General features: G+C 33.1%; 3 protein-coding genes across 4 annotated transcripts; 2 read left to right on the top strand and 1 right to left on the bottom strand.

Annotated features, from left to right (window-relative positions):
* Nucleotides 1-2,148: 2,148 nt before the first annotated feature.
* Nucleotides 2,149-9,610, bottom strand: LOC100807967 (ubiquinol oxidase 4, chloroplastic/chromoplastic). The gene is made up of 9 exons (XM_003546123.4): nt 9,264-9,610; nt 9,011-9,188; nt 8,529-8,622; nt 8,144-8,259; nt 4,522-4,630; nt 3,928-3,996; nt 3,060-3,131; nt 2,929-2,976; nt 2,149-2,623 (listed from the first exon to the last, which is right to left on the bottom strand). The coding sequence occupies exons 1-9, from the start codon at nt 9,362-9,364 to the stop codon at nt 2,412-2,414; spliced, it is 999 nt and encodes a 332-aa protein (XP_003546171.1). The 5' UTR covers nt 9,365-9,610; the 3' UTR covers nt 2,149-2,411.
* A 2,004-nt stretch (nt 9,611-11,614) lies between these two features.
* LOC100809035 (uncharacterized) lies at nt 11,615-14,499 on the top strand. 2 transcript variants are annotated; one of them, XM_014767364.3, is made up of 4 exons: nt 11,615-12,210; nt 12,720-13,169; nt 13,634-13,946; nt 14,023-14,494. In XM_014767364.3, the coding sequence occupies exons 1-4, from the start codon at nt 11,800-11,802 to the stop codon at nt 14,166-14,168; spliced, it is 1,320 nt and encodes a 439-aa protein (XP_014622850.1). In that variant the 5' UTR covers nt 11,615-11,799; the 3' UTR covers nt 14,169-14,494.
* A 7,863-nt stretch (nt 14,500-22,362) lies between these two features.
* LOC100805498 (EH domain-containing protein 1) lies at nt 22,363-26,427 on the top strand. Its single transcript, XM_003547226.5, has 15 exons — nt 22,363-22,523; nt 22,608-22,756; nt 22,844-22,901; nt 23,022-23,077; nt 23,179-23,218; nt 23,323-23,384; nt 24,004-24,117; nt 24,272-24,374; nt 24,476-24,525; nt 24,723-24,851; nt 24,930-25,181; nt 25,270-25,349; nt 25,644-25,770; nt 25,931-26,074; nt 26,150-26,427. Exons 1-15 carry the CDS (start codon nt 22,454-22,456, stop codon nt 26,333-26,335), a joined length of 1,620 nt encoding a protein of 539 aa, XP_003547274.1. The 5' UTR covers nt 22,363-22,453; the 3' UTR covers nt 26,336-26,427.
* The last annotated feature ends 375 nt before the right edge of the window (nt 26,428-26,802 follow it).

Genomic DNA, 26,802 nt, shown 5'->3' on the forward strand with positions numbered 1-26,802 from the left:
AACAGATTTCCGTCAACAAACCATGTCTCCAAAAGTAATAAATTCAACGTATGCCCATATAAAATGAAACCTCATTATGTAAAATGGACAAAGCTAGCAACATTAGGGAGAAGAAACAATCAAACATATCTTTCAATAACAAGTATGCAGACCTCAACAAATTGCAACAGCACACCCAATATAGCATGGGAACAAGAATAACTGCTCTTTGGTATGTGAAATTGATTGGAAACTCATAATCGTGAAACAAAAAAATGAACAGAAATAATCTCTTTCAACTTTCAGATTGCCAAGAATTTGAGCAAAAATTAAGAAAAACAACTGGAGAACTATCTAATTTAGGCACTCGAAATTGTCGGCTTCCAATTAAAAGGAGTCAAGAATTCCCCTTTGAGCTCAGCATTTTGTCCAGAGGCTTCATTGAAGATGCCACTGAGCAGACATGGACAATATTCCAAAGCCACACACCATCCATCTCAAATTGGACTAGCCTCATTGATCTCTATATCACCAGCGTAATTGAATTGTGTCCTCGTGATCCTTCCCTAGCATCTCCATTGGCACAAGCACTATGATTCTTTAGAACCATTGAAATATCAGCCTCAGAAGCTCCTGCAAGCTTAAAACACAGCCTAGCAGCACCCAGATTTTTCTTCTAATCACTCATTCCTAATTTGCATTCAACTAGGGATTGTTGAAAAAGCATATTAGCCCAGAAAAGGTGAATCTGCAATCTCATGATAGCTGCTTCTTCTGCAGATACATCACCCTGACCCCCAAGACTGGAGGACTCATCATCATCAGTGTGCCACTTCCCTGCTGTTTCCTTCTCAATGTTTTTCTTTTTTGCTTGTATTGGGATCCTTTATCTCATTTGCTCTCTGTTAAAAAGTTGTAGTGTCATTTTGAAGCAGCTTTATCAAATAATCAAACTATCCTGAGCCTCCTCACTAGTCAGTTTCCTCAAGTCTCCAAACAAAACTCAATCCCAACACCAGGTTTTTCCTTTGGAGCATCTTTCTTTGCCTTACCAATCCTCACCTTCATGAGCTTCCAAAACACATTCACTTGGGGATTCATCACCATCGATCACTTCTCTTCTTCCAATAAAGGTCAGGACTAACTTCAACAATGTTTAGCCTCAGCATCCCAATTGAATCACTTTTATCCGTTTCATGTCCCTTTAGGAGATGCTATCTCAGCCAATCTAATTAAGGAGGTTATAGTCACCAAATCACCACCATTATCTTATACTAGTACTTGATCAAAACTAACTTAGACGATGGAAATCTTTTGCTCACTCTAAAACTGCCATTCACCAGCATCTGTGCATGCCTATGTCATGATCATAAAGAAGATTGAACCCCAACAGCAACTTTGTGAAACTGTTCCTTCCAGTTTTTTTTTTTTTTTTGAATTAAGAGATTTAATGAGTGAGGTACTGTGGTATGAACTATCTAAAAAGTCTGATCAAAAGCGATGTATGGGGAAAGTCTTGGAGACTAGGACTGGATTTAACCTGGGCTATTTACATGCAGAGCAATGCTGGCAGGTTGCTTATGAGCCCGTTAACAGATACTAAGCTCAGCAGAAAGTGACAATGATATTGCCAGCCAAGAAATTTTTTGCAAGCATCTGACATGCAAGAATAACATGTGTAGGTGAAAGGAACTATAACTTGTCTTATTATTAGAATGTAGTGAAGAGAAACATCAGGAAAGAAAAGATGAAGTGATCTTCATTATCATCAAACAGTACATATATTACAATCAGGAAATGCAAAATTCGTAAAACTAAAACAAATCTGCCTCAGGTAGCAATAGAATTTTCGTGAGTGCATTAGAAAAAAAGAAAAAAGAAAAGGTTTTAGCATACACATTTTCACACCTTATAACCACCTCCAATTAGTGTGAACCTTCCAATCCCACCAACCAGCTGCTGTCGCTGCCATTTCTTGTCCTCAAACATTTTATTATTTTCACATCATATTTCTTTTAGTTTTATTTTTATTTTCGGTTTATTTTTCTTTAGTTGTCACAATCTAAATTTTTCAGTGATAGATGGTTTCTAAAAGTCAACGCATGCAACCCTCTAGCTCTAAAGACAAAGTTCCAAATTACAAAAACAAGGAAAAGAGCAGGAGCAAAATTATAGACAATCTCCAAAATATTATTTTCTTTGATAATCCTCAGAGTGTGGTATGAACATTTAACCTAACAGAAGGTTGTCACTATAAGATATTTCATGATCTTGATCTTAGAAAATTTAAGGGTGAATACACCTTTACTTTCTATAAAGACAATTACACCGGAGAGCAACCTTTTCCAAATTTCAACTATTTACTACCTCCAATCATTATTCCCTGCCTACAATCTTATTAAATGAATGTACTATGTATTGGGCCACTTATCTTACTTCACCTTAGCTGGATTAGAAGCAACAGATTTCTTTATACAGTCTACTATTCCTTCACAATCTGCTTCAAGAGCACAGACTGAGCTGTCATCATCCTCTGCATATGAATGAGGTGACCGGAGGTTCCCATGGGTTTGACAAGCCTTCATTGTCTTACAATGTTCAGCTTCGTCATCTCTGATATTTACAAATACATCGTACAGATTCTCTAGATGGGAAATAAATATGTTGTTAATCATCAATGTGAGAAACTTTACTGCATTAAAAGGTTCAATACAAAGAGGTATTTGGTTTGTTCGGGAGAGATTAACCACACAAATGATATACAATGTTCAAAAAGTGATATATGATTAGCCACTTAAAAACTTTTGTGACTAATTAATTATTTTGAAAATGGACTTGTTTTTCGCAAATCCCCCTCCCCCCCCCCCCCCCAAAAAAAAAAACAGACAGAACAAATTCAGTATAGTAAATTAGTAATAAAGTAATGTTGGACCAGGTTTCAAGGCATACCTATCTTAGGTCTTCTTGAATTAGGAACTCTGGAAGTTTGAAATTCATCTGAGGAAAATGATATGGGAAGTGAGAAATTCCAGTTTTTTCCTCCAGTAGAAAACCCGAGGTCTTAAAAATGAAAAGCTTACCAAATAAATACAAGTCATCTCCTGTATAATAATTCACAGCAACCTCAGGAGCTGGCATTTTTTTCAATTCATCTGCAAAATATTTATCAAACTGTCAGAGTTACTGAAGCACCATGTACAAATAGACACAACCAAATAAGCATGTGAAGCAAAGGGAAACAATTTTTGGAACCTTCATCAAATAAAGTAATTAATATATTATGATACGTGTTGTATCACTGGTACCTGCAAGAAAAGGAAAATGACAAAAGAAAAAGAGGAAGAGATGGAAATAACAGAGAGCCAAGCTAGAGAGAAGATTCTATGTGCTCCCAATTTCTATGTTGATTCCTTCCTTATCCCAACATCAGTACAGTATTCCCTAATAACAGAATGCCCACGCCCTCTCTCCTCTAACTAACTGATCAATTCCCCTATTACCCCCAAGCATAGTCGGGCACTAATTGGTCTTGGGCCTGCATTGATACACCTTAAAGGGCTTTCCCATTTAGAGATCCTGTTCCTATCATATTATTTATGAAATAATCAATGCAAGATCATTTATGTGCTTTCTTTTTGTTATTTTTTGGTTTAAACAACAAATTAAGGTAATTTCAAGAACATGTTAATCCAAGTTAGAAGATGAAAAATGTAAGCATCAACATAAAGCTAGAATAACCTAGCCTGCCATTATTCAACCACACTACAGCCTAACAGCTCGTCTTATCTTTAATTAATTTTCACATCAATTAAATCACGACTCACGAGCATGTATAAAACCAATGGTTTTCCAGACCTCAATTACAAAAGCATAAAACCAAGAGTTAAACATAGAATAAAAATCTAAATAACACAAAAAAAAAAAAGGGAAAAGAAAACTCCATAATACCTCCTTGAACCTTGATAAATTTGTCATAAGTTTCAAATGCATGACTCTCTACACATTCAGAAAAGTGATCTGCACTAGCAATAAACCATACACATAAAATCAGTAATTGAAGAACCAAGCTTACAGGTACCGAATGGTAGAGAATGTAATTCAGTCAACATGTTGATTAACAGTTGATAATTTAGCAAAAGCAACTATGTCAGTTTCTTCATTCTTGTTTCTTTGTGCTGAACTGCTGATCAGCTGTGTTATTTTAGTTGTTTTAAGTTCAGCAACATAGTTTAATGTCAATTGTTTACCTCATTTTATTTTTATCAATTATGCAAAACCAAAGGAGATATGGGCATCTCAAATCTTTCTCATTTACTCTTCCAGTTTACTAGTGTCACTGGTATAACCAAACAATATGTATACAACTTAGATGTGCAGGCAACTTCTATCTTTTCAATCAAACAAGTGACATTTTTTCATTTGGTGTCCTCAAAACTCCTCATATGTATACAACTTAACTAAATTTTCAGTTTAGTACAACCAAGGAACTATAAGATGTAGCAGGAATTGCAGTTAAACAAAATTCAAGTATTTAATACTTACATGCCATTCTTGGGCTTACTGCATACATTAAAACTGTCATAATATAATAAAATATTGCAATATGTTGAGCGAGAAACCGATCAAACCACCAAGCATTCCCCCCTAGTTCCTGCAATAGAAGTCCAAGCTTATCACATGCAATAAAGTATGTGTATAATAGAGTCACAAATCATGCATGTGATTGCAAACTACAAAACTTGCAAAAATCCCCCCAAAAATATATTTTTGCTCCCCATTTTCATTTATGAAGAATATCTTTCCAGAAAATATTTTCCAGGGTTTAGAGCAGAAAAACATTTTATGTTGGTTGATGCAGAAAAAAGCATTTTCTAGAAAAAAAACAATACTCTATGTTGGTACTGTCATTTCATTCCATGACAATTCAATAGAACAGAAAATATTTAGAAAATGCACCAATTGTATTAAGGAAAATAACTTTCTGGTTTTCATTTTTAAATTTTTTTATTTTCTGGTATTTGCTTATTTGGTTGGCATGAGTGAAAACATTTTCTGTTATTTGATGGCACAAAAAAAATTCAGAAAGCATTTTCCATTGTTTGGTGTAGTAGTAGAAAAGAACACAGCTTCCTGGTCAATTCTTAGAACCATTGAACAAGGGCTTGAACAAAATGTAAATCTTAGAACTCAATATGTTTGTCAGGAAGCTATTCTCTACTGATTTTTTTTTTTTTACTATTTTCTTCTGAAAACATTTTCCACCGTCATGTTATTATCTATAAAAATAGACATGGATATGCACATGATAGGAGTACAATTACGGGACTAATATCATTATTTTCACAGGGAAACATACCATTGGACTAAGTGCGTGTTTGGTTTGGCGTTGGAGAATTGATTTTGAGTCTAGAATTGATTTTGAATGCATTTTCACATGTTTGGTTTCACGTTAGAGAAGAATTCAAAATTGATGTTGAGTCCATAATTGATTCTAGGTGGAAGCTGTGAATATATGAATACATGACTTTGATGATACCAAAGAATAATCAAACAAGGTTGCTTTCAAGATTATTTCAACAAAACATTCAAAGGTTAAGTATTGCTTCAAGATTAATATAAGGTTGCTTTAACAAACAAACATTGTTTTAAGATTAATTCAAGATAAGTTTTTGCCTCAAAACAAGTGTTTCCAAGAGATCAAGGCTCTGGTAATCGATTACCAGACAGTGTAATCAATTACCAGAAAACAATTTTGAAAAACAGCTTTTAAAAAGGGTTTTGAATTTAAATTTTGAATTATGCAATTGATTACCAGATGTTTGTAATCGATTACTAACAACGGCACTTCAGAAAACACTTTGAAAAGTCATGACCCTTCAAAATATAACTCTGTAATCGATTACCAGAAATCTGTAATTGATTACCAGTGAAGAATTTCAGAAAAAGCTTTTTGAAAAGACACATCTCTTTAAACCATTTTGAAAAGACACGAAGGGTCTATATATATGTGTGTCTAACTTCGAAAAGCAAGAAAAAGATATTCTAAGAGAACTTCATTGTCAAATGCTCTCTCAACAACTTTTGGACAAACACTTACAAATCTATTGAGAGTTCATCCAGGAACTTCAAATTGTATTATCATCTCTTAAAGAGAGAAATTTTTCTAGGAACTTCAATTTGTATCATCCACTTTAAAAGAGAAAAATCTTTCTGATCATCTCAAAAAGTCAGCTGTAATCAAGAGACTGGTTGTATCTTGAATTGTGAGTTTCCTGAACACAAGGGAAAGGGATCCCTAGGGTGTTCAGGAGTTATAAAAGAGATTTTTACAAAGTTAGTGAAAATCTCAAGTGGGTTGCTTGAGGACTGGACGTAGGCACGGGAAATGACCGAATAAGTATAAATTGAGTTTGCATTTCTCTCTTCCCTTAACTCATTTATGTTATTGCAATTAATTTTATCTTGCATATTTAAAGAACATCGATTAAATTGATTGTTGTTTCTTCTTCTGCGTTCTAAGTTTATCATTTAGAAGGGGATTAAAAGTTTGTTACTGAGAATTTTGAAACTTAATTCACCCTCTCTCTTAAGTTATTGAGACCACTTGTCCAACAAGTGATATCAGAGCAGAATTTTTGTCTAAAGTTTAAAAACTTCAAGAATAGTTATAACCTTATCTAATTTTTCATTTCCTGAGGAAAATTCTATTAATAGGCCTTTTATGTTCAATGGTGAGGGTTATCACAATTGGAAAATCTGAATGCAGATTTTTATAAAAGTCATAGATTTAAATATATGGGAAGTCATTGAAATTGGTTCATTTATTTCTACAATGGTAGTGAAAAATGAAACTATAGAAAAACCTAGAGAAGAATGAAATGATAATGAAAGATAAAGAGATTCAATAAATTTATGAGAAACAAAGGAAATTAAAGGAGATCAGATATTAATTCAAAGAAGAAAGAAAAAGATTCCTCCTTAGCCCCAAAATGCTATGAATGCGATCAACCTGGACACTTGAGATCGATTGTCCTGTCCTTGAGAGAAGAATGAAAAAATTCGACAAGAGAAATTTCAAAAAAAAGAAAACATATATCACTTGGGAAGATAATAACATAGATTCTTCAAGTGATTCAGAAAATTAAATCATAAATATGGACGAAAGACTATGAAAGCGGAGAAGAGATAATGTCTTCTAACTATAACTTATCTATTTCTTTTGATGAACTTTAAGATGCATTCAATGATTTGCATAAAGAATATGTCGAACTTGTCAAATTAGTTTCATATTCAAAGAAAACTATTTCAAGTTTAGAAAAGAAAATTTTGAAATTAAATATATAGTTAAAAAATCTTAAATCTGAAGTTAAAATTTTAAAATCAGTAGATAAAAATCAATCTTTTACAAAATGCTTAATACAAGAAAACAATTTTGTAATCGATTACCAGCAACGGCACTTCAGAAAACACTTTGAAAAGTCATAACCCTTCAAAATATAACTGTGTAATCGATTACCAGAAACCTGTAATTAATTATCAATAAAGAATTTCAAAAAAAGCTTTTTGAAAAGACACATTTCTTGAAATCATTTTGAAAGGACACGAAGGATCTATATATATGTGTGTCTGACTTCAAAAAGTAAGAGAGAGATAAAGGTCACTTGTTAGTGGGAATTTTAAAACTTAATCCACCCTCTCTTTTAAGTTATTGAGGCCACTTGTCCAATAGAAGCAACTTTGAATAGCTTCTACATTGGATTCAAAATTTTGTACTGAATTTTACTCCTAACTTGATTTTATAATAAAACATCCAAACATAAGCCACATCACTTCAAAATCAATTTTAACCAAAATAAATTTTACCAACACCTAACCAAACACACGCTAATAATGTGTTTAGATACCTCCTAGAATCAATTTTGACCCCCAAAATCATGGCGGAAAATTGAAAATGTATAAGCAATTATTTGTTGCTTTAGCCTTCAACTTGATTTTGAAATTGATTTTAGTAGAATTGAAAGCTAATCCAAACACATACTAATCCTCCAAAATCAAAAGAACTCATAGATGTTGATGGACAACTAACAAGATTTGTGGAATGACATCTTTTGAGAATTAACCAATAAGACATCAATTACATAAAAAAAAATGTCAGAGATCTTACTTCCATGATGAGCAAATGATGCATTTCATTCCAGCTCTCAGCAAAATGCACTTTCAGATAGTCCGCCCGCCTCCACCAACCAAAACTCTCATACATGTGGAGAACTGACATAAAGGCTGACATAAATAAACAGTACACAGAAGTTAATACCGAAAAGTCACAATGAAAAATACCCAGTGACTCCCTACATTTACGAGTAATTTAAGTACACAATTGACCATGAGTCTATGATGCTTAACAATCATATTAATATTCACCACAGTACAGCTAAAGCATTGCAAGTTCGCTACATCATCATGAAATTTATAATAAAACCAAAAACTAACAGGTTCATTTAAAAAAATATATATAATCAAGTGTAGCAGTAAGAATTTCAAGCACTTACCAAAGTAAGGAACCCTCGCAATAGTTTCAAGCACAAAAAACCTTGCATAGTGTCTATCATGGTACAGAGTATCAAGTATCTTTATCACGGAATCCTGAAATTATCAGTGAAGCTGAAAATAAGTAATAAACAACAAATACTCACATCCGTCTTCCTAGGAATAACAATCCCCAAAAGCAGAGCCAACATGTCAAGAAAGTTTCAACTATATGTAAAATCAAGGTTTTAAAAATCAGTTCATGACCACAACGCAAACGCAATTGTGACTGCATCGGCCGCATTTGTCCGCAGTTTCCCTCAATATCATCAAGTAAAGCGATAAAACTGAAAATGCTTGCTAAATGTTGATACACTAAATAACTCAACTAAAATGTTTAGCTAGAAAAATGAACGATAAAATAAGGACGCGTAACAATACAACAGTAACGGTGATTCCGACGGGGAATTTCAATAGAGAGTTAGAAGGAGGGGAATTAAATTACCGTAAGAAAGATATTGACCGATTGTTCGACCTTGATAATCCGTTTCTCGAACGCAGAGGTGTTAATTGAGTTTCCACCAGTTGATTTATCAGCGGTGTGAAGAGGAGAGGTTTTGGAGGGGAAGGAATCATGCACGATCACTTTTTTCTCGTTATCCTGAAGGAGAGAAGATCGAGCCCTAGAGAAGATGAAATCAGAGAATGGAACTGAAAAAGAGGAACGAAACAAGTAAGGCTAGGTTAGGATGACGAACCTGAAAAGTTGTGGAGCGGTATGGATTCGAGAATAGGAGGAAGAAAGTGGTTTGGGAAGAGGCGAGGAAGCGAAGAGTGAAGAAGAGAAAATTGCCGCCATGTTTGGAGAGGAGGGAACTTTGTGTGTGAGTATTGAATTGAAGAGATGAAAGGGGAAAGACAAGAAGGTGAGTGGTCCACGTTGATTCGCAGCTTTTAGTCAATAGGCGGCATTTACGTCTCATACCAGCGCCAGCGTCCGCATCCGGATATTCTCTTCAGGTTTCGTTAACTTCTTTTTTGTTCTTTTCTTTCGCAACCAACACAAGTTCCGTTTTCCCCTTGTCCTTTCACGTTTCTAAAATTTAGTTTAATTCAACCATAAATAAATGATGATTTTGATCCTTAAAAAGACCCAAAATGTAAGTCTTAATATTAGTGTTTTAAAGAGAGAAAAAAATTAATTTAATCAATTAATGCATAAAAATTACGACAATTACATGCAACTTAATAATAAATTATTTTTTAACCTTATAATAATATCAAATTAGTCTAAAAAATATAATTTATCATTAAATTTTTATGTGAACATTATAATTTATCTTTAAACCTAACGATAAAATAAAATTATCCAATATTTTTACACAATTAGAGATTATTATCATTAATTTATACTGTTCAAGACCAAAAATAATTATTTATACTTAATTTAATGAATGAAGCTTTGGGCTAATAGACTTATTATTTTCACATTTTACTTTTTTGTCTTTTTCAAAAGAAAAATTAAATATTTTTGTCTTGTAAAATTATAAGTATAAATTGTTTTTGAATTATCACACGGAAAATTTATATTGTAACCAATAATTAAAAATAATCTTTCGAATCAATATTTTTTGAATATATAAATTACATTTTATATTTATAATTAAAAGTAATCTTGTATCACAATAATAATATAAAATTTTTATTATAAACATAAAATGTAATTTATATATTCAAAAATATTTATTGATTACAAATTTTAATTTATCTACTATAATAATTTGGGTCTTACACAAACTAAAATACTAATTAACCAAAAAATGGAAAAACTAAAATCGCATGCAATTTAAATTAAAGAAGCTGAAAATAGGATTAAATCAATATTTATAAAGATACCTTATAAACTAACCGTGAAACAAAAGGACAGAGAAATTTGGCATTCAGTATTGACAAAGGGTTTCGTAAGCAACTGATCCACCAGTGCTAAAAAAAATAGCAATCTTGTTTGTAAAAATATTACCCAAATGGTTAGGTATGAGTTGTATAGCAAAGAAAGTTGTGAAAAGGATATGTTGTTGCAAATTAGTGTGTGGAGGTCCAAACTCCAATCTACAACCGCCCAAGTTAACAGATGTGAGCTGTTGATAGCTCTGATAAAAAAAGACCGAATCCGGAGATGGCTCCCGTGCTCCACGGACTAGTCATTACATGCCACTTTTCACGCGTTTGGGCCTGTCTTCTATTCTACTAGCCAAGTTCCTTGTACAAAACAACAATTGCTTTGTATTAATTAACCCAATAATTTCTAGAATTCTCTTCATATTCATTATTAAAAAATTAAGTAAAAATTGATTGTTTAGCTTAAAATGAGCAATTAAAATAACTTCAAACCAAACTTAATTATTCAGTCATAACTCATGGTTGTGCACTTTTAACTGAAGTTTCATTTCAGATAGATTTTGTTCCCAGTTTTCAAATTCATCCCTCTCTATCTTTGTTTTTGTTTATTTTAATAATGAACTGATTTAAAGTCAAACATTTATGTTACAAGTAGTTCAATTGTGTGTTAGATACGAAGGTCGGGTAAAATGGGCAAATTTGATTTTGATATAGTAATTACTTATAATGTGTAATCTTAAAGTGTTGACTGTTATGATTCTTAACTACTAAGTAGACCCGATTGATTTCTACATTACACATATTTAAATTCAGATTCTTAATTTACAAAAAAAAAAAAAAAAAAAAAATACTCCCTTCTTATAAATTTTGGTTGGAATCCCTCCCAAACCACCGAATAATTTCTATCAGAAAACATACTAATTGATTTTCTAAAACAAGGCCGAAACTCTTTTGACCTCTCCTAGATTGCCTGAGTTGGCGAATCCATTTGGATTGAATAGCATTTCTTATCCAGGAAGACGACGTGGTCATGGCAAACTGTGATTTGACATAGGAGAATTATTAAAATATAATGGCAACTATGGTGTGATTAAACTAATGGGAATTGTTAAGTTGACGTGAGGCTAAAGCTACAAAAATTTTCTGTAAGAGTCCATCCTAAACCTTTAACTAATATGAAATATTTAAAAGAGGAGGGGCATTACATTATTGCAGTTTATACTTTAAAAGACAAGCAAAGAGTGATGAGAAAGCGACAGCAACATTCATTCACATCTAAATCCCTCACACTTCCAGATTCTAATTGCCAAGACAATCACATTCACACCCTCTTGGATCCTATAGTTTCATGTGTTCCTAGGCCCCTAGAAATTAAAAGTGCATGCCTAGATTGCCATGGAAGATGCAAGAGGGAGTAGTCTCCTACTACCAAAGAACATGGAGGAGCACAACCCAACACATGATCATGGAACAACAGAACTGAGGAACTTCAGATCATACCTGAGATGGGTTTACGTGGATCACTCCAACGTGTGCAAAGCGGGTCTCTCATGGTCCGTGTTCTTCACTTTAGCCTTTGTTGTACCAACACTCTCACACTTCCTACTTGATTGTCCCACCTGCGACCGTGATCATAGTCGACCATACCACATACCCGTGCAGATTTCTCTCTCCGTCTTTGCCGCTCTCTCTTTCATCAGTATTTCTTCGTGGGATCGTAGGTATGGCTTCAGAAAGTTTCTCTTCCTTGATAAATTAGGTGATGAAAGCCTCAAGATTCAACGAGGGTACTCAGAACAGATGCAGGTTTGTGAACTGTTCTCTTTCCTTTTGTTTCTTTTTCCTGTTTTATTTGGTATGAGTTCTATAATCTGCCATTCAATTTTTCTTCTTTCAGTAGGAAAAAGTAACATAGTACTACTTTTTAATACTTTTGGTACAACACAATGCTCTTTTGTTTGCAGTAATTAGTTGCCATATCCACTGAGAAATTGGCATGCAAATAGCAATTTTGAAATTGTACGATCTGCATTTAAAATAGGGAACACGATCATGGTCTTTTGGCAATTACTTTTCTGATGTGTTTGTTTCCATCCTCTTATTCTTCAGAACTGTGGCAATTATGTGGTCAACATTCAATAATCTGTTTGTTAAAACCACTAGTCGGAGAATTAATGGAAAAAATCAAGTTCGACATTAACTAGAGATGAGTTAGGCCAAAATAGAAGAACAAATTTAACTCACATAATCACATTATTATTGATTATTCAAACTGTTTATGCAGGGAACAAAATAACTTAGTCTCTATTATGCAGGGAACCATGAAGCTCATCTTGCGTTGGGGGCTTCCCTGTTTCATAGCAGAATGTGGCTACAAGATATGGTGGTACGTCTCGGGAGCATCACAAATACCACATTATGGTAATATATACGTGAGCAGCATCATTCTGTGCACATTGGACCTATGTTCTTGGCTGTATAGAACCTCCATTTTCTTCCTGGTGTGTGTTCTCTTTCGACTTATCTGCTACTTGCAAATACTTAGACTAGATGAGTTTGCTCGAGTTTTTCAGCGAGAAACTGAGGTGGGGTCAATCTTGTTGGAGTACCTAAGAATGAGAAGGAATCTTCGGATCATAAGCCATCGTTTCCGAGGTTTCATTCTAGCTTCTCTGCTTTTGGTGACAGCAAGCCAACTCATTTTTCTGCTTATGGTTACAAAACCTTATGCTGATGTTGATATCCTCAAGGCTGGAGAGCTTGCGGTAAAGCTTTTCTCCTCCATTTATAACAACTTCAGTGAACAGATTAGTTATGTACTTATTTAACATTATGTCACAAACAGATAATTAATAAGCTCCCTTCCAAAACTTTAAACAAGTTAAAAGCATCGGTCTAAAATAAACTATTTTTTTTTATAAACTCAGAATTTAATAAGAATGCTATGACACTAGAGATTTTTTTTACTTTGTTATCCAATTAAAGATTCTCATGTATAATAACTTTGTTGAATTTTATAATAATTATCTTAAAAGTTATGTAAACAAAGGTTTATGTTTAATTGGTAGTTTATACTGACAATACATAATTTTAATACTCAAAAGATCTTCAATTTTCTTCTTAAGGATTCTTAATAAATTGAGAATTCTACTGCGCATTTGTTCAAAATGTTTAACATGTTTTAAGCATTATGCAAATAGAATGTAATAGGTGGAGTTTAATGTTGCAGTTAGTCTCCATCACCCTGGTGAGTGGACTTTTAATACTCTTGCGAGGCGCAACCAAGATCACACATAAAGCACACTCCATTACAGGCCTTGCTGCTAAGTGGCACATATGTGCTACCATAAACTCGTTTGACAACATTGAAGGAGAGACACCAACAACTGCAAATGCAATTTCAGCCCAAGCTATTGCTGCCAATATTAGTTGGGGATCGGATGATGATGAGGTAGGAGATGAGGAGGATGAGTTGGACAATACCAAACTGTTACTGCCAATTTACACCCAAACTATCTCATTCCATAAGAGGCAGGCTCTAGGTAAATGGGAATTTTTTTAGTGGTATTTTACTTGTCAAATAATTAGTCCATTTTTGTTTCGTCATGAGTTATCTAGCTATTGATGCAGTGACATACTTGGAGAACAATAGAGCAGGAATCACAGTGTTTGGGTTCATGCTTGACAGAACTTGGCTTCACTCCATTTTTGGCATTCAATTGGCTCTTTGCCTTTGGCTACTTAACAAGACAGTTGGTGTATAGAGACAGAAAGGAACTGCTGTGTCCTCCTATCTTGTTTATTATATATTTTGAATATTCACCAGTTGATTTTGGTTTTGTTATGATCTACAAATATCACTTTGTTGGGATCTTTTTGACTAATTAACAGACAAAGGGCTTGGAGTGTGTTGTGTGTGGGATCCCAAGCCCACCACAATTCCAACTAATAGGCCATTTAATTTTTAACTTTGAATGGTGATTAGTCCAAAGCTCATGGAATAAAAAAAAATAAAGAAAAATTAACTTCTCAGTTGATGTGTGATTTGTGGATGTGGATCCTTTCCAACAGTTTTTTTTCCTCAGTTTTTCTCCATCATCTCAATTTCTCTCTAATTATTCTCTTTCTTTCCGTCATGTACTCATGTATTCTTAATATTTTTTATGCTGCAGAAGCAGCACGGTTGGATAGAATCCAATTTGGTGATATATACGATGGAAAATTGTTTAAGATAAATCAAATATTCAGTTATCTACAAATTTGGCTTTTGTAAATATAAAAGATTTGTACAGCTTTCGTTTCCTTTATTAGTTTATTTGTTCAACATTTCCTTTTATAAAGGAGATCTCATAGGGCAACCTCAGTATATATATTTTGCTCTTTTCTGTATATAAAAGTAGAGGAATATTAGTAATACTTTATTTCCAACAATCTCCCGTAATTGACTGACTTTTTTTTTTAATTATCAATTTTGATGAATTTCATATCTAAATCACGAGAAAATCAATAAATAATACTAAGTGCGATCCACTAAAACCAATGATTTTTATCAAATTTCAATCAATCACATGTAGAGTGTTGAAAAAATAGTGTCAAAAAGAGTATCAACAGCATTTCTCTAAAAGTATTCTCTTTGAAGCCTTTTAAGAAAATAGCTGAAAAAATAAAAAACAAAAAAGCTGCTTCTCCAGTGCAGCTGCAAGATACTAAGATAGTGTATGATGAGATTTGAGGGTAAATAGTTGAACAATTTAAATACATAAATATTTAAAATAAAATAAAATAAAAAAGAAATTCCCCGTGGTGTTACTAGGAGAATCTCTTATAGGCGGAAATGAGATTATGACAGGGACAATATTGCAGCGGAGAGCAGAACAAAACTTGAGCCAAGCCAATTATTTTAATCATGTCCTGCCGTTTAAAATGCTAAACAAAAAGAAAGCGACTTACATTTTGGTACGCAACATATTCAAAGAAGCTTTGTAACTATCGATTTATTTTTTGGGGCGGCGTGGCCCCTGATTCATAGGGTCAAACTATTTCATTCCGTGTATTGCTAAGTTATTAATTTTAATAATCATTCCTCGGAGACTAGTTCTACTGTCTTAATTATAAAGGGCTTTGTTTTTGCAGAAATACGCAAACCATATATTTAGCTCTACTGTTAAGCTTACATCCTATCAGAGAGGCACAGAGAGAGGTCAAAGATCCTTGTGCCCCGGATTCTGTACCATAAGAAACTCTTCAAAATGGCTGTAAGCTTTCATACTATATTAACTATTATCTAATAACCATTTCTTGTTTGTGTTGGTGGCTATCAATCATTTCCTAATTATTTTACTATCAATAGGTTAATTTTATTTTCCTACTTGATGGCAAACTAAAGTATCAATTTCATAAATGATCAAAAAGTATCAATTTCATCAAATCACCTACATTTATATCCTCCACCTTAATTTTACTGATTTTCAATTATTAAATAGAATTGTCATATTAACCACTGATAACTCTGAGATTTGAGCTACATTGATCGTTATTTTTGGTTAATAATAATAATAGTTTCTTCACTTTAGTATTATTTTTAATGAAATTACGAAAAAATTAACATCTGTGTAATTTTTTATTATCAGAAGTCAAAAGAAGAAGAATTGAAGTGTTTTAGAGGAAAATTGACAAAATAATGTGGAAGAAAAAGAATTGAAGAAGAGTCGGAAGAATTAGACAATTTGCTCAACGTGCAATCCAGGCTTAGCGTGCAACTCTCGCTTAACGGGCAATTCCAGACTTAGCACGAAGTATCACTCAGCGCATGCTCTTGCTCAACATAGGCCAAGCTTAGCACGAGAAGATCCACGAGGAAAAGCCTAGTGCACGCTTAACGCGCAGAATGCGCACTCAGTGTGAAGTCAGCGTGAAAAGTAAATTACCCTAAGCCTATAAAAGGAGTAGGAAGCAGAAGAAAAAGGCGCACCTAGTCTCAGAGCTCTTCAGTGTAAAAATCCAAAGCTTGAGTCTCTCCCTTAGGGGAAACTCTCTTTCCTTAGTCATTCCCTCTTTTCTTATTACTAGTCATCCAACCCTTTCTTTCATTAGCCTTTGAAGTGTAAAGTCTCTCATGGTTATGAGAGGCTAAACCTCATCTGTTGTGTTGGAGCCTAGTAGTTAGTGCCCTTGTAATGTAACTGTTCTTCTTATCTATTAATGCAATTTCAATTTTTATTGTTCCCCTCTACATTTCATTGTTATTATGTGGTTTGGTCATTCATACATCTTTATGTTTAATGTTGTTTATGATTTCATCTTTGTAAAGGGATTTGGGAGAGAAAATACATAAATTAGACTCTTCATCGTGAGAGATTAGGAAAGAGCATATTAGTAGATGTGGATGGAAATTAGGAAAACATTTAATAGAGAAAACCATTAATATTACATCAAGGATAGTTAGGCATGCTAGGTCCCAACATAATTGCATTGTGATATCATGTTCTACATCATCTTTGTTCTCATCTTGTTTATGTTATTCTTGTCTTGATAAATTTAATTCCTTTCCTTTATTTCTATTGTACTCCCTCTTCTATTGCTTACAAATTTGGTATTTATCAACGTAAGAACAAACAAAGTTTTTGTGGATTTGACACTCGGTTTTCTGTTTTAATCTTTACTATTTGTGATAAAATTGGTACACTTGTCAATTTGTTAACAACCACAATTTTATCTTGTCATATTAATTCTTACGAGTTTACAAATTCACTAACCTTTTACAAGTTGACTAATATGCAAACTCTTTGCATATTAACTGCATGAATTTTTAGATAGTAATATGAAAATAAGTCGTTTTTATATTGCTACCTAAATTTTTTTTGTCAAATATCTACTTGAAAAAAAAATTCAGTTTCATTTTATTACTTGTCATTAGTCGTCTTCCATCAAGTGATGACACCTCATCATCAACATGTTAGTGTCAATGAGGTGTTTGTAACAAGGCGTGATGATATGACATTTCATCTGTCATGTTATCAATTAACGAAAAATGACTAACACCAATAAAATAAAACTGAAAAAAAAAATTGGTGTTTGGTTGAACAAAAATAAATGTTAAATAATAATTTAAAAAAGAGTTATATTTTAAGTATGAAAAATTTAATTAAACATTTACTTTATTATATTATTAAAATATTTAATTTATATATTATTTATAAGTATTTTATTATTATTTTTATATGAAATAAAATCATCCAAAGAAAACATTTATTTTGCGTGAAACTTGCTTTTGGCAAAACCAACAAACAAATAAGCTTTGATCGTGATAATTTATACATATATCTTATAATAAATCTCTTGCCAATGGTTCATGATGGCTTTTTTAACGGATGGGATATATCTTTTTTTCCATTTTCTATTTAAGAATCGACGACTTATCAATTACAAATTATAATATTTATTACGATTTATTATTTTATTTTATTTTTATATTTTTTAACTAAAATTGTAAATTTTTTTATAATTTTTTTTTCAAATTATTAAATAAAATTAGTAACGAGTAAAATTAAAAATATTTATTTAGTAATTAAATAAATAAAATTAATTTTTAAAAAAATTGAAAGAAAAAAAAAAAGAAAATACAAATAAATAAAAAATTCTAAAACAAAAAACTTTAAAAGTAAAAAAAATGACTTCTTAAAACATAAAAAAGAAATTAGGACTTCAAAATAGTAAGATAAAAAAAACATATATAACTTTAAAGTTAGTCATAGATAAAAAAAATTAAATTAAAGTTATAAATTTTTTTACCACAGTGAGTAAAAAAAAATAATAAGTCTTTTAACATTCTGATCACGTTCTTTTAACATTCTGATCACGTTCCCAAGTTTGGCAACTGGGACCCCGACAACGTTCCGTACACTGCATATTTTGAGCATGCACGAAGAGAAAAGTCTGGGATCATGATAAATCCTAATGACCCAATGGAAAATCCAGGGGCTTTGAACACGTTCATGCTGATGAAGTGATGATGGCTTTGTCATGGCTATTCCCACAGCGGATATTCTTTGGAAAATGGAAGCCATGTGCGTCCCAGGAGCAGGGGAAGTAATGGTGGCCTCACAGTCACAGCAGAGTTTGGCAGTGAACAGAGTCATTTTGATCACTCTGTGACCCACAGAAGCCCCCAATCAGATCACCAGAGGAACATGTCCAAAGGAGGAAGCAGCACTAAGAGCTTCTCTTCGTCAAGTCATAATACACACAGGAGTACAAACTCTTCCTTTAATGACCACGCAGTAATTTTCCTTTAACATTTGGTTCTGTTTGTTGCATTCATAATCGATTATAGGGAAACTACTGTCAATTATCATCCTTGTTGGTGAGTATTTGGTGTAATTTTGAGTTTAAAATTTATTTTGAATATATTTTTACATATTTATTTTCACATTAAAAAAGAATTTATGATTTATTTTAAATTCTTAATTGATTATAATAACTTTTAGGTTAGATTCAAAATTTTATATTAAATTTTATTCTTAATTTAATTTTATAGTAAATATATCTAAATATAAATCATATCACTTTAAAATTAATTTTATCAATATTCATCCAAACACACACTTAATTAAAAATATATGAGACATATTAAAGTTTAAAAGTATATTTTTTAATTATCAACTTATTTCTTTCATCTCCATTCATTCAACCCAAATTTTATAGTATATTTCTTTTCAATTTCCCTGGTATTGAATCTGTTATTCCTGACATACAATTGACACAGGTGTTACCATTTTCTTACCATTTTTACTCAAAAGGAGAGAGAGAATATATTCAATTTTGTTAAATACTAGGAAGACAGTTTTATTATACAATTTTTTGAAAGGCTTATCACACTTTTTTTAACATACTTATTAGGTCTCATTTATTATTTAATGATTTTCTTTTTAATTTTTATAATTTTTAATAAATTTTAACCTATGATAAAGTTTGCATTACAAAAATAAGTGTTAAAGAGGATTTTGTTATCACTCTTCCATTTTTAGTTTGTTTCCTTCAATTTAAGGGTATTGAGTGAAATTAGTCTTTTTATATCACTTTATTTTATTTATTTCTCTACATTGTTTTCTTCATCTTGGTCTTCCATGGTGATCAAATTTATGGACTGCATGGGGGCAGAACCATCGAGCAACTGCGATACCCAAATTTGGTATTTGGGATGTCACAAACCCAAAGTTAGGAGAGGGTTATACTGCTATTTTAAGCAAAATAAAAGAAGAGAGGGAAATTAAGTCTAGCCACGTCGACAGCATAAGCTCTCCACCACTGAACAATTCAAATATTAAGAATCAATATGGTGAATCTTCCTCCTGGGTTGGCTAAGGTGATGCTATGTGTGTTCTCCACACACACACTTGTTCAGTAAAATAAAATTATAAATTAATTTTGATATATTATAAGTGTAAATTTATGGTGCCACGGCTATGATGATTTAATTTATTTCATCCATCTACTCAAGGTGTTGATTTCCTATTCCACTGCTAATCTGGTGGATATTTTCATAATTTCATGCAGTACTGTTGCTGTTGTTTCCAAGCCAAAGCAAATGAGCGTGGAATCTAATGTGAAATTTGAACAGAAAGTAGATCTTATATGTGTCATTTACTTTGCCCCGCTAATGTTTCAATTTATTTGGGATATTTATAGTATATTCTTCACAACTATTTCAGTTTGATTTATTTGAGGGTTTATCATTTGAATGTATATAATCAAAAGGGTCTAATTAATTTGATTGAGTAAGGTGAATGAATTATTTTAAAAAATTTCAAATAAAAAAATGAGTATTGTTATTTGTTGTAATTTGTTATATAAAATTGTATCTAAAATTCTGGTCAAGCTTAATGTTTGCCAAACTTTAGCACTTTTGTAGGGTTTTAGGGCTTTTCATCAGCTCTGATAAATCTGTCATATACTCAGCAGGTATTAGGCCTCATGAACTTTCTCATATTCAGCAACTTACTGGATTTAGCTTGGGTGACTTCCCTTTCAGATACTTGGGTGTTCCCCTTTTATCATCTAGATTAAATGTATGTCATTATGCTCCCTTGCTTTCCAAGATTACTGGCCTGATTCAGGGATGGAGCAAAAAGTCTTTATCTTATGCAGGTAAGTTAGAGTTGATCAGAGCGGTTATTCAAGGAATTGTGAATTTCTGGATGGGGATTTTTCCTTTGCCGCAATCTGTTCTGGACCGGATAAACGCTTCGTGCCGTAATTTTCTGTGGGGCAAAGCGGATATTGGCAAAAACAAGCCCTTGGTTGCTTGGCCAGTAGTTTGTTCTCGGAAAAAAGAAGGGGGTTTAGGCCTTTTTAATTTCAAGGACTGGAACCTTGCGCTTCTTTCCCATATCCTGTGGGACTTTCATTGTAAGAAAGATTCTCTATGGGTTTGGTGGATTCACCATTACTATTTCAGAGGGAGCGATGTGTGGAATTATAATACTTCTTCATCAGATTCAGTTTTGATAAAGAAAATCATTCAAATAAGGGACTTTATTATCTCTAAAGAGTTAAGTACGGAAGAGGCCAAAAAGAGGATTCAATCTTGGAGCACCAATGAACAATTGCTTGTTGGCAAAGTCTATGAATACATTAGAGGTGTCAATCCTATTGTTAGTTGGTGTTCTGTTATATGGAACCCAGCAATCCCCCCTAAGATGTCTTTCATTTTGTGGCTTGTTAAAAGGAATCGGCTTACTCTTGACAAAGTTGCTTTTTTGAACAAGGGTTCCCTGTGCCCTTTATATTCAAATGAGCATGAGTCAAATGCTCATTTGTTCTTTTCTTGCAGGAAATCTCTCCAAGTTTGAGCTCACATTCGTGATTTGGCTCCTTTTCGCAAACGTTTCACTTCTTTACAGCGCATTACTGACTCTTTAATTAGGGACAGATCTACATCAGGTGTTCAAGGAAAATTACGTTGTCTAGCTATAGCAATTACAGTCTACTGCATTTGGCTGTCTAGGAACAAGCTGATTTTTGAAGATTATCAATTTTCTGTAATAGAGGTTATTAGGAAGATTAAGTTTCTTATGTATAGACAAGCGCATTTGTTTTAACATCTTGATATAGGTCTTCTTGTATTAGGAAGACTTTTGATTTTCTTTAACTACGGGGTATGCTCCGTTTATTATTGTATCGTTTTGGGTTTAATATAATTTACATTTTTTCCCAGAAACTAATATACTAAGGTTGTTTTAGGAAAAAAAATTAAACACGTGAAATTATATCGTGTTTGTATATATACAATATTTATATCAAGCATTTTTTATTGTGGATGATAAAAAAAATAATATTAGGAAATCAACTTCATAAAGTAAAAATAAAGAAAAAAAATAAAATGAAGATGAAAAATTGATTTGAGGAGAATGTATTTTTCTCCCAAATAGTGATTTGTATTATTTGTGTAAATAATTTTAGGATTGTATTATTTGGATAAGTTTTTAATTTTTTTGTATTATTGAGTGACAAATTCTGTTTTTTAACCCCAAAATAAAAAGTAATGCCGCCCTTTCTTTTTGAATTTGAAATGCATACTTTTGCTTATTCTTAATTCTTAATACTCCAAAAGTCCCAATTTTTATCTAATCTGATCTGATTTTTGTTAATATGTATATCATTAATCTTTAATCCATACAATATGATGACAAGAAACGATCGTTGGGGTGACTTGTGAGTGTGTTACATGTGGACGAAAACGGGCACGTAGCAATGGCGCCCAAATTCAAAAATTGGAAACGACAAAAACGGGAAAGGAGATATCCAATGCGGATCGATCCACACAAACATCCGGTGGATAAACGATCTAACGCTCTCACATGAACCACCATCACTTTGAGGGCCCCACAATAAAGCAAAATTAAATCATGACGATTATGATCATTGATCCACGCGTCAAAATCTGGCACGTGTGCCGAAATTATTTGAAAACTGATGAGAGCCCTCTCTGTCTCCGGCATTTGAATTCCAACACCGAGTTGAATCGCGAGAAGTAGTTCCGATTCCGAAGATGAAGACCGAATCGCGTTCGAAAGAAGAAACAAAAACGTATCAGGAATGGTTCGATTTGGCAGATTCAGGTTAGTTTTTAATAGTTTTTGCTCACTTCACAGTTTGAGATTGAAACGATTCGTTTTGACTTGGAATTTGGAATTGAACGGTAGATGGAGATGGACGAATCTCTGGAAACGATGCCACAAATTTCTTCGCTCTCTCCAACTTGTCGCGCTCTCAACTGAAGCAACTCTGGGCTCTAGCCGATGTCAAACGACAAGGGTTTTTGGGCTTCACGGAGTTTGTTACTGCAATGCAGGTTTCACATTTTAATCGTCGTTTTTTCATCTTGTCTCGTATACGATTCCCGCTGGCTTTTGAATTCGATTTTCGGTGTTATAAACAGTTGGTTTCGCTAGCACAAGCAGGGCACGAACTTAACTCAGATATCCTCAAAACGCAAAGTAAGTGTACTTTCATTCTTATCCCTCTTTTTTTAGAAATTGCGAAAATGAATTTTGAATATGGATGCTATATGAATGCGACACACGTGAATTCATCGCTCTATTTTTTATTAATTACAGTTGACAAGGAAAATATTAAACCTCCTGTATTGGACGGACTCGAAGCTTTAGTAGCAGTAAGTTGTGTTTTTCATCTCATCTTATGCTTTATTTATCGTGCAAATAGATTATGTTAATTAATTCTATTGATTCCTTTCCTGATTGTTCTTTTTCCCAGCAAAAGAGTTTAGCAATTAGTGCCCCGCCGGAAGTAAATGGTTAGATATGTAACTAATTATTTTTATTAATTAAACATATTCTTGTATTCTTTTAATTAATATTTGATTGGATTGGATTGGATTGTTTTACTGATAATATATAGGGACTCCTCAGCCTCAAGTATTTCCAACTAACAGGTGGTTTGGTTCAAAATCTTCAAAGAAAGTGAGTCCTGTTATTTATTCTCAGATCTAGAGTCTGTCTTGATTTTCATGAAATTCAAATTTCCATGCTATGAATTTCATTTTGTTCATTTAGTTTTTGCCTTGTTGGTGCTGTATATTCATTATTTTGCAGATGAATTAATCATTTCTTTTTATCTGATCATCTGATTCTTGTGTGTTTGAGAGTTGAGACTTGAGAGATCCTTGAAGCATATCTGCCAATAATGCTCACTTGAATGAGTGATTGAGAGTTTAAGCAAAACAATTGACATAAGGGGTTGTGGGGAGCAAAGGTGCAATTATACTTCAATCTTCACATGATCGATTTTATGGTGCAAAGGGGCTAGGTGAATGTTGTCAATTCTGTCCACATTTTTATTGGGAAATGCAGTATTTTTCCTCATTTGTGTGGATTATCACGAGAGATAGATGTATCATTTATTAAATATTTGTAGTTCCTGTCTTCTCCCATTTTCATTACTTTGAAGAGTCAAATCATATTAGAGACAATTTAGAATGTATTTTTGTTACCGTTTATTCTCAAATTACTGCATGTAGTCTTCCTTAATTTTATTTTGTTGCTAGATATTTTCTAATCATAAATAGTTGCTTTTTCCTAGTTGTCTCTCAATTCAGTTACATCAATCATCGATGGCTTAAAGAGATTGTATATCGAGAGGTTAAAGCCCTTGGAAGTCGCTTATCAATATAATGATTTTGTGTCTCCATTGTTGGTAAGTTGCGTTTTGCACCCAATGTATAAATAAAAGATACTAAATTTTGTTAACTGTGTTTGTGAGAGCATGGTACCGGCTCTACTTAGCAGGTCTTATTCGCATAAATATGATGATATTAACTTCAAGAATATTTTGGTTTCATCCCTTTCAGACCAACACTGATTTTGATGCTAAACCAATGGTCATGCTTCTTGGTCAATATTCAACAGGAAAAACTACATTTATAAAACATTTGTTAAAATGTGATTATCCAGGTAGGTTAAGTTCTTGACTATCTACTCATTTACATTGTAGTAATTTCTTCATTCATAAAATTGATGACCGGATTGATTCATGATGCTAACTCTTTGTGTAGGAGCACACGTCGGACCAGAACCTACCACTGATAGATTTGTTGTTGTCATGGTATAAGAAGTTTCATTCCTGTTCTAGTATTGCTGTATTGCCTCTGGAAGTCAATAAAATCCAAATAGAAAAGTATTTATGTGTGATAAATAGTTGAAATCATGATGTTATTGTTACCATTTTTTTTCTTTCTAAATTCTGTCAATTTGTGTTCTGATCGTGCTCATGGTGCTTGCTGCAAAACTCTTTTTATTTAGTCTGGACCTGATGAGAGAAGTATTCCTGGAAATACTATTGCTGTTGATGCTGACATGCCTTTTGGTGGCCTGACAACATTTGGAGGTTCATTTTTATCAAAGTTCCAATGCTCTCAGATGCCACACCCTGTGAGTTTTATTTATATTTCCAAGTCCAATGATTTTGTCATTATTTGTTCTTGAACTTGAAGCAATTCTTTCTTTCAGTTGTTAGATGAAGTAACATTTGTGGACACTCCTGGTGTCCTATCTGGAGAGAAACAAAGGACTCAAAGAAGCTATGATTTCACTGGTGTTGTATCTTGGTTTGCTGCAAAATGTGATCTCATTCTTCTCCTATTTGATCCTCATAAACTAGACATCAGTGATGAGTTTAAACGTGTAATCGCATGTCTACGTGGTAACGATGACAAGATACGAGTGGTTTTGAACAAGGCAGACCAAGTTAATACTCAACAAGTAAGACAACATCAACATAGGTTACCTGGTTTATCATATTTATTATCTAACTTTTTATCTACTTACATGCCTAATTATAATATTGTAGCTTATGAGAGTTTATGGAGCATTGATGTGGTCACTGGGTAAAGTTCTAAATACTCCTGAAGTTACACGTGTATACATAGGGTAAGTTTTTTGTTATCTTTCAAATATGTCTAACGTTCCACGGCTTTGCTTACAAGTATTGAAAAATTGAACCATTCTTTCAAATTTATATTGTCTTGGAGTAGTTTTGCAGATTTTGTTTAGCCAGAGTTTTAGCAAACATTTGATCTCGCTGTTTTAGTCGAAAATTGCATTAAATGCATAGTATCTTTTGGTGATATTCACATTGTTTCACTTTATATTATTAGATAGCTTCTGCAGTGAATTTGATATTCTTTTGATTATAAGTATATTTTCCTTTGCTTGACTTCACAGCTCATTTAATGATAAGCCTATGGATGAAGGCTTCGTCAGTCCATTAGGACAGGATCTCTTTGAGAAGGAACAGAATAATCTGCTTGCTGATTTGATGGATATTCCCAAGAAGGCATGCGATCGTCGGGTATGGTCAATAATTTCATATTATTTGTGTGGCCTGGTGGTGAAAATTGAATTAGTTTTATGTAGATGGCAGACCACTGAATTAGTTGTATCTCGTGTCAGCTCCTATATTTTAGTTTCCTGTTTCAAACATTAGTCATTGGAAATTTGGAATGGTGCAGATCAATGAATTTGTCAAACGTGCAAGATCTGCTAAAATTCATGCATATATAATTAGTCACCTTAAGAAGGAGATGCCTGCTATAATGGGTAAAGCCAAGGCTCAACAAAGACTTCTTGATAATCTTGAGGAAGAATTTGCAAAGGTCTTTCCTCCTTCCCTTCCTCTTACTTTGGTTGCTTAATTTCCAGGTACTTACCATTTATGATTTTGCAAACAGGTCCAAAGGGAGTTTCATCTACCAGCCGGTGATTTTCCCAACGTTGAACACTTCAGAGAAGTTCTAAGTGGTTATAGCATTGACAAATTTGAGAAACTAAAGCCCAAAATGATTCAAGCAGTAGATGACATGCTTGGGTATGAAATACCAGAGCTATTGAAGAAATTCAGAAATCCTTACGATTAAAATAAAAAATGTTGTCATTTTTTTATGTATGTTTCACCAAGTTTGAGATCTTAATGTTTAAGTTCATTATTAATGGATTGTGGATGGTTTCATTTTCAGTGTCTAATTTCCTATTTTGTTCATATAATGGTAACCATTTGTAGAAAAAGAAAGAAAATACTCCTGCCCTTATTGTTTGCCTTACAATGAGGGGGCAGGCACCATTGGAAAATGCTGTTACAGTGAAGGCACTAAGCACATCAAACATTTCTAATGCTCTCGTGAGTTAGTGGGGATTGTGGGTCAACCGTGTTGGTAGATTGTGAATGTGGTGCTGACGTGTATTGGAATTGAGGTGGGCTCTCCAGAGTCCTAATTCGTGAAATTGTATTTGAAATCTAATTAGCTTTTATAAAAACAGGTGGTATCAAACAAAAGTCATTTATTTTCATTATAATATATATGATATAAAGGATGACCACATCCTT

This window comes from Glycine max, chromosome 15 (assembly GCF_000004515.6).
Source record: "Glycine max cultivar Williams 82 chromosome 15, Glycine_max_v4.0, whole genome shotgun sequence".
NCBI lineage: Eukaryota > Viridiplantae > Streptophyta > Magnoliopsida > Fabales > Fabaceae > Glycine > Glycine max.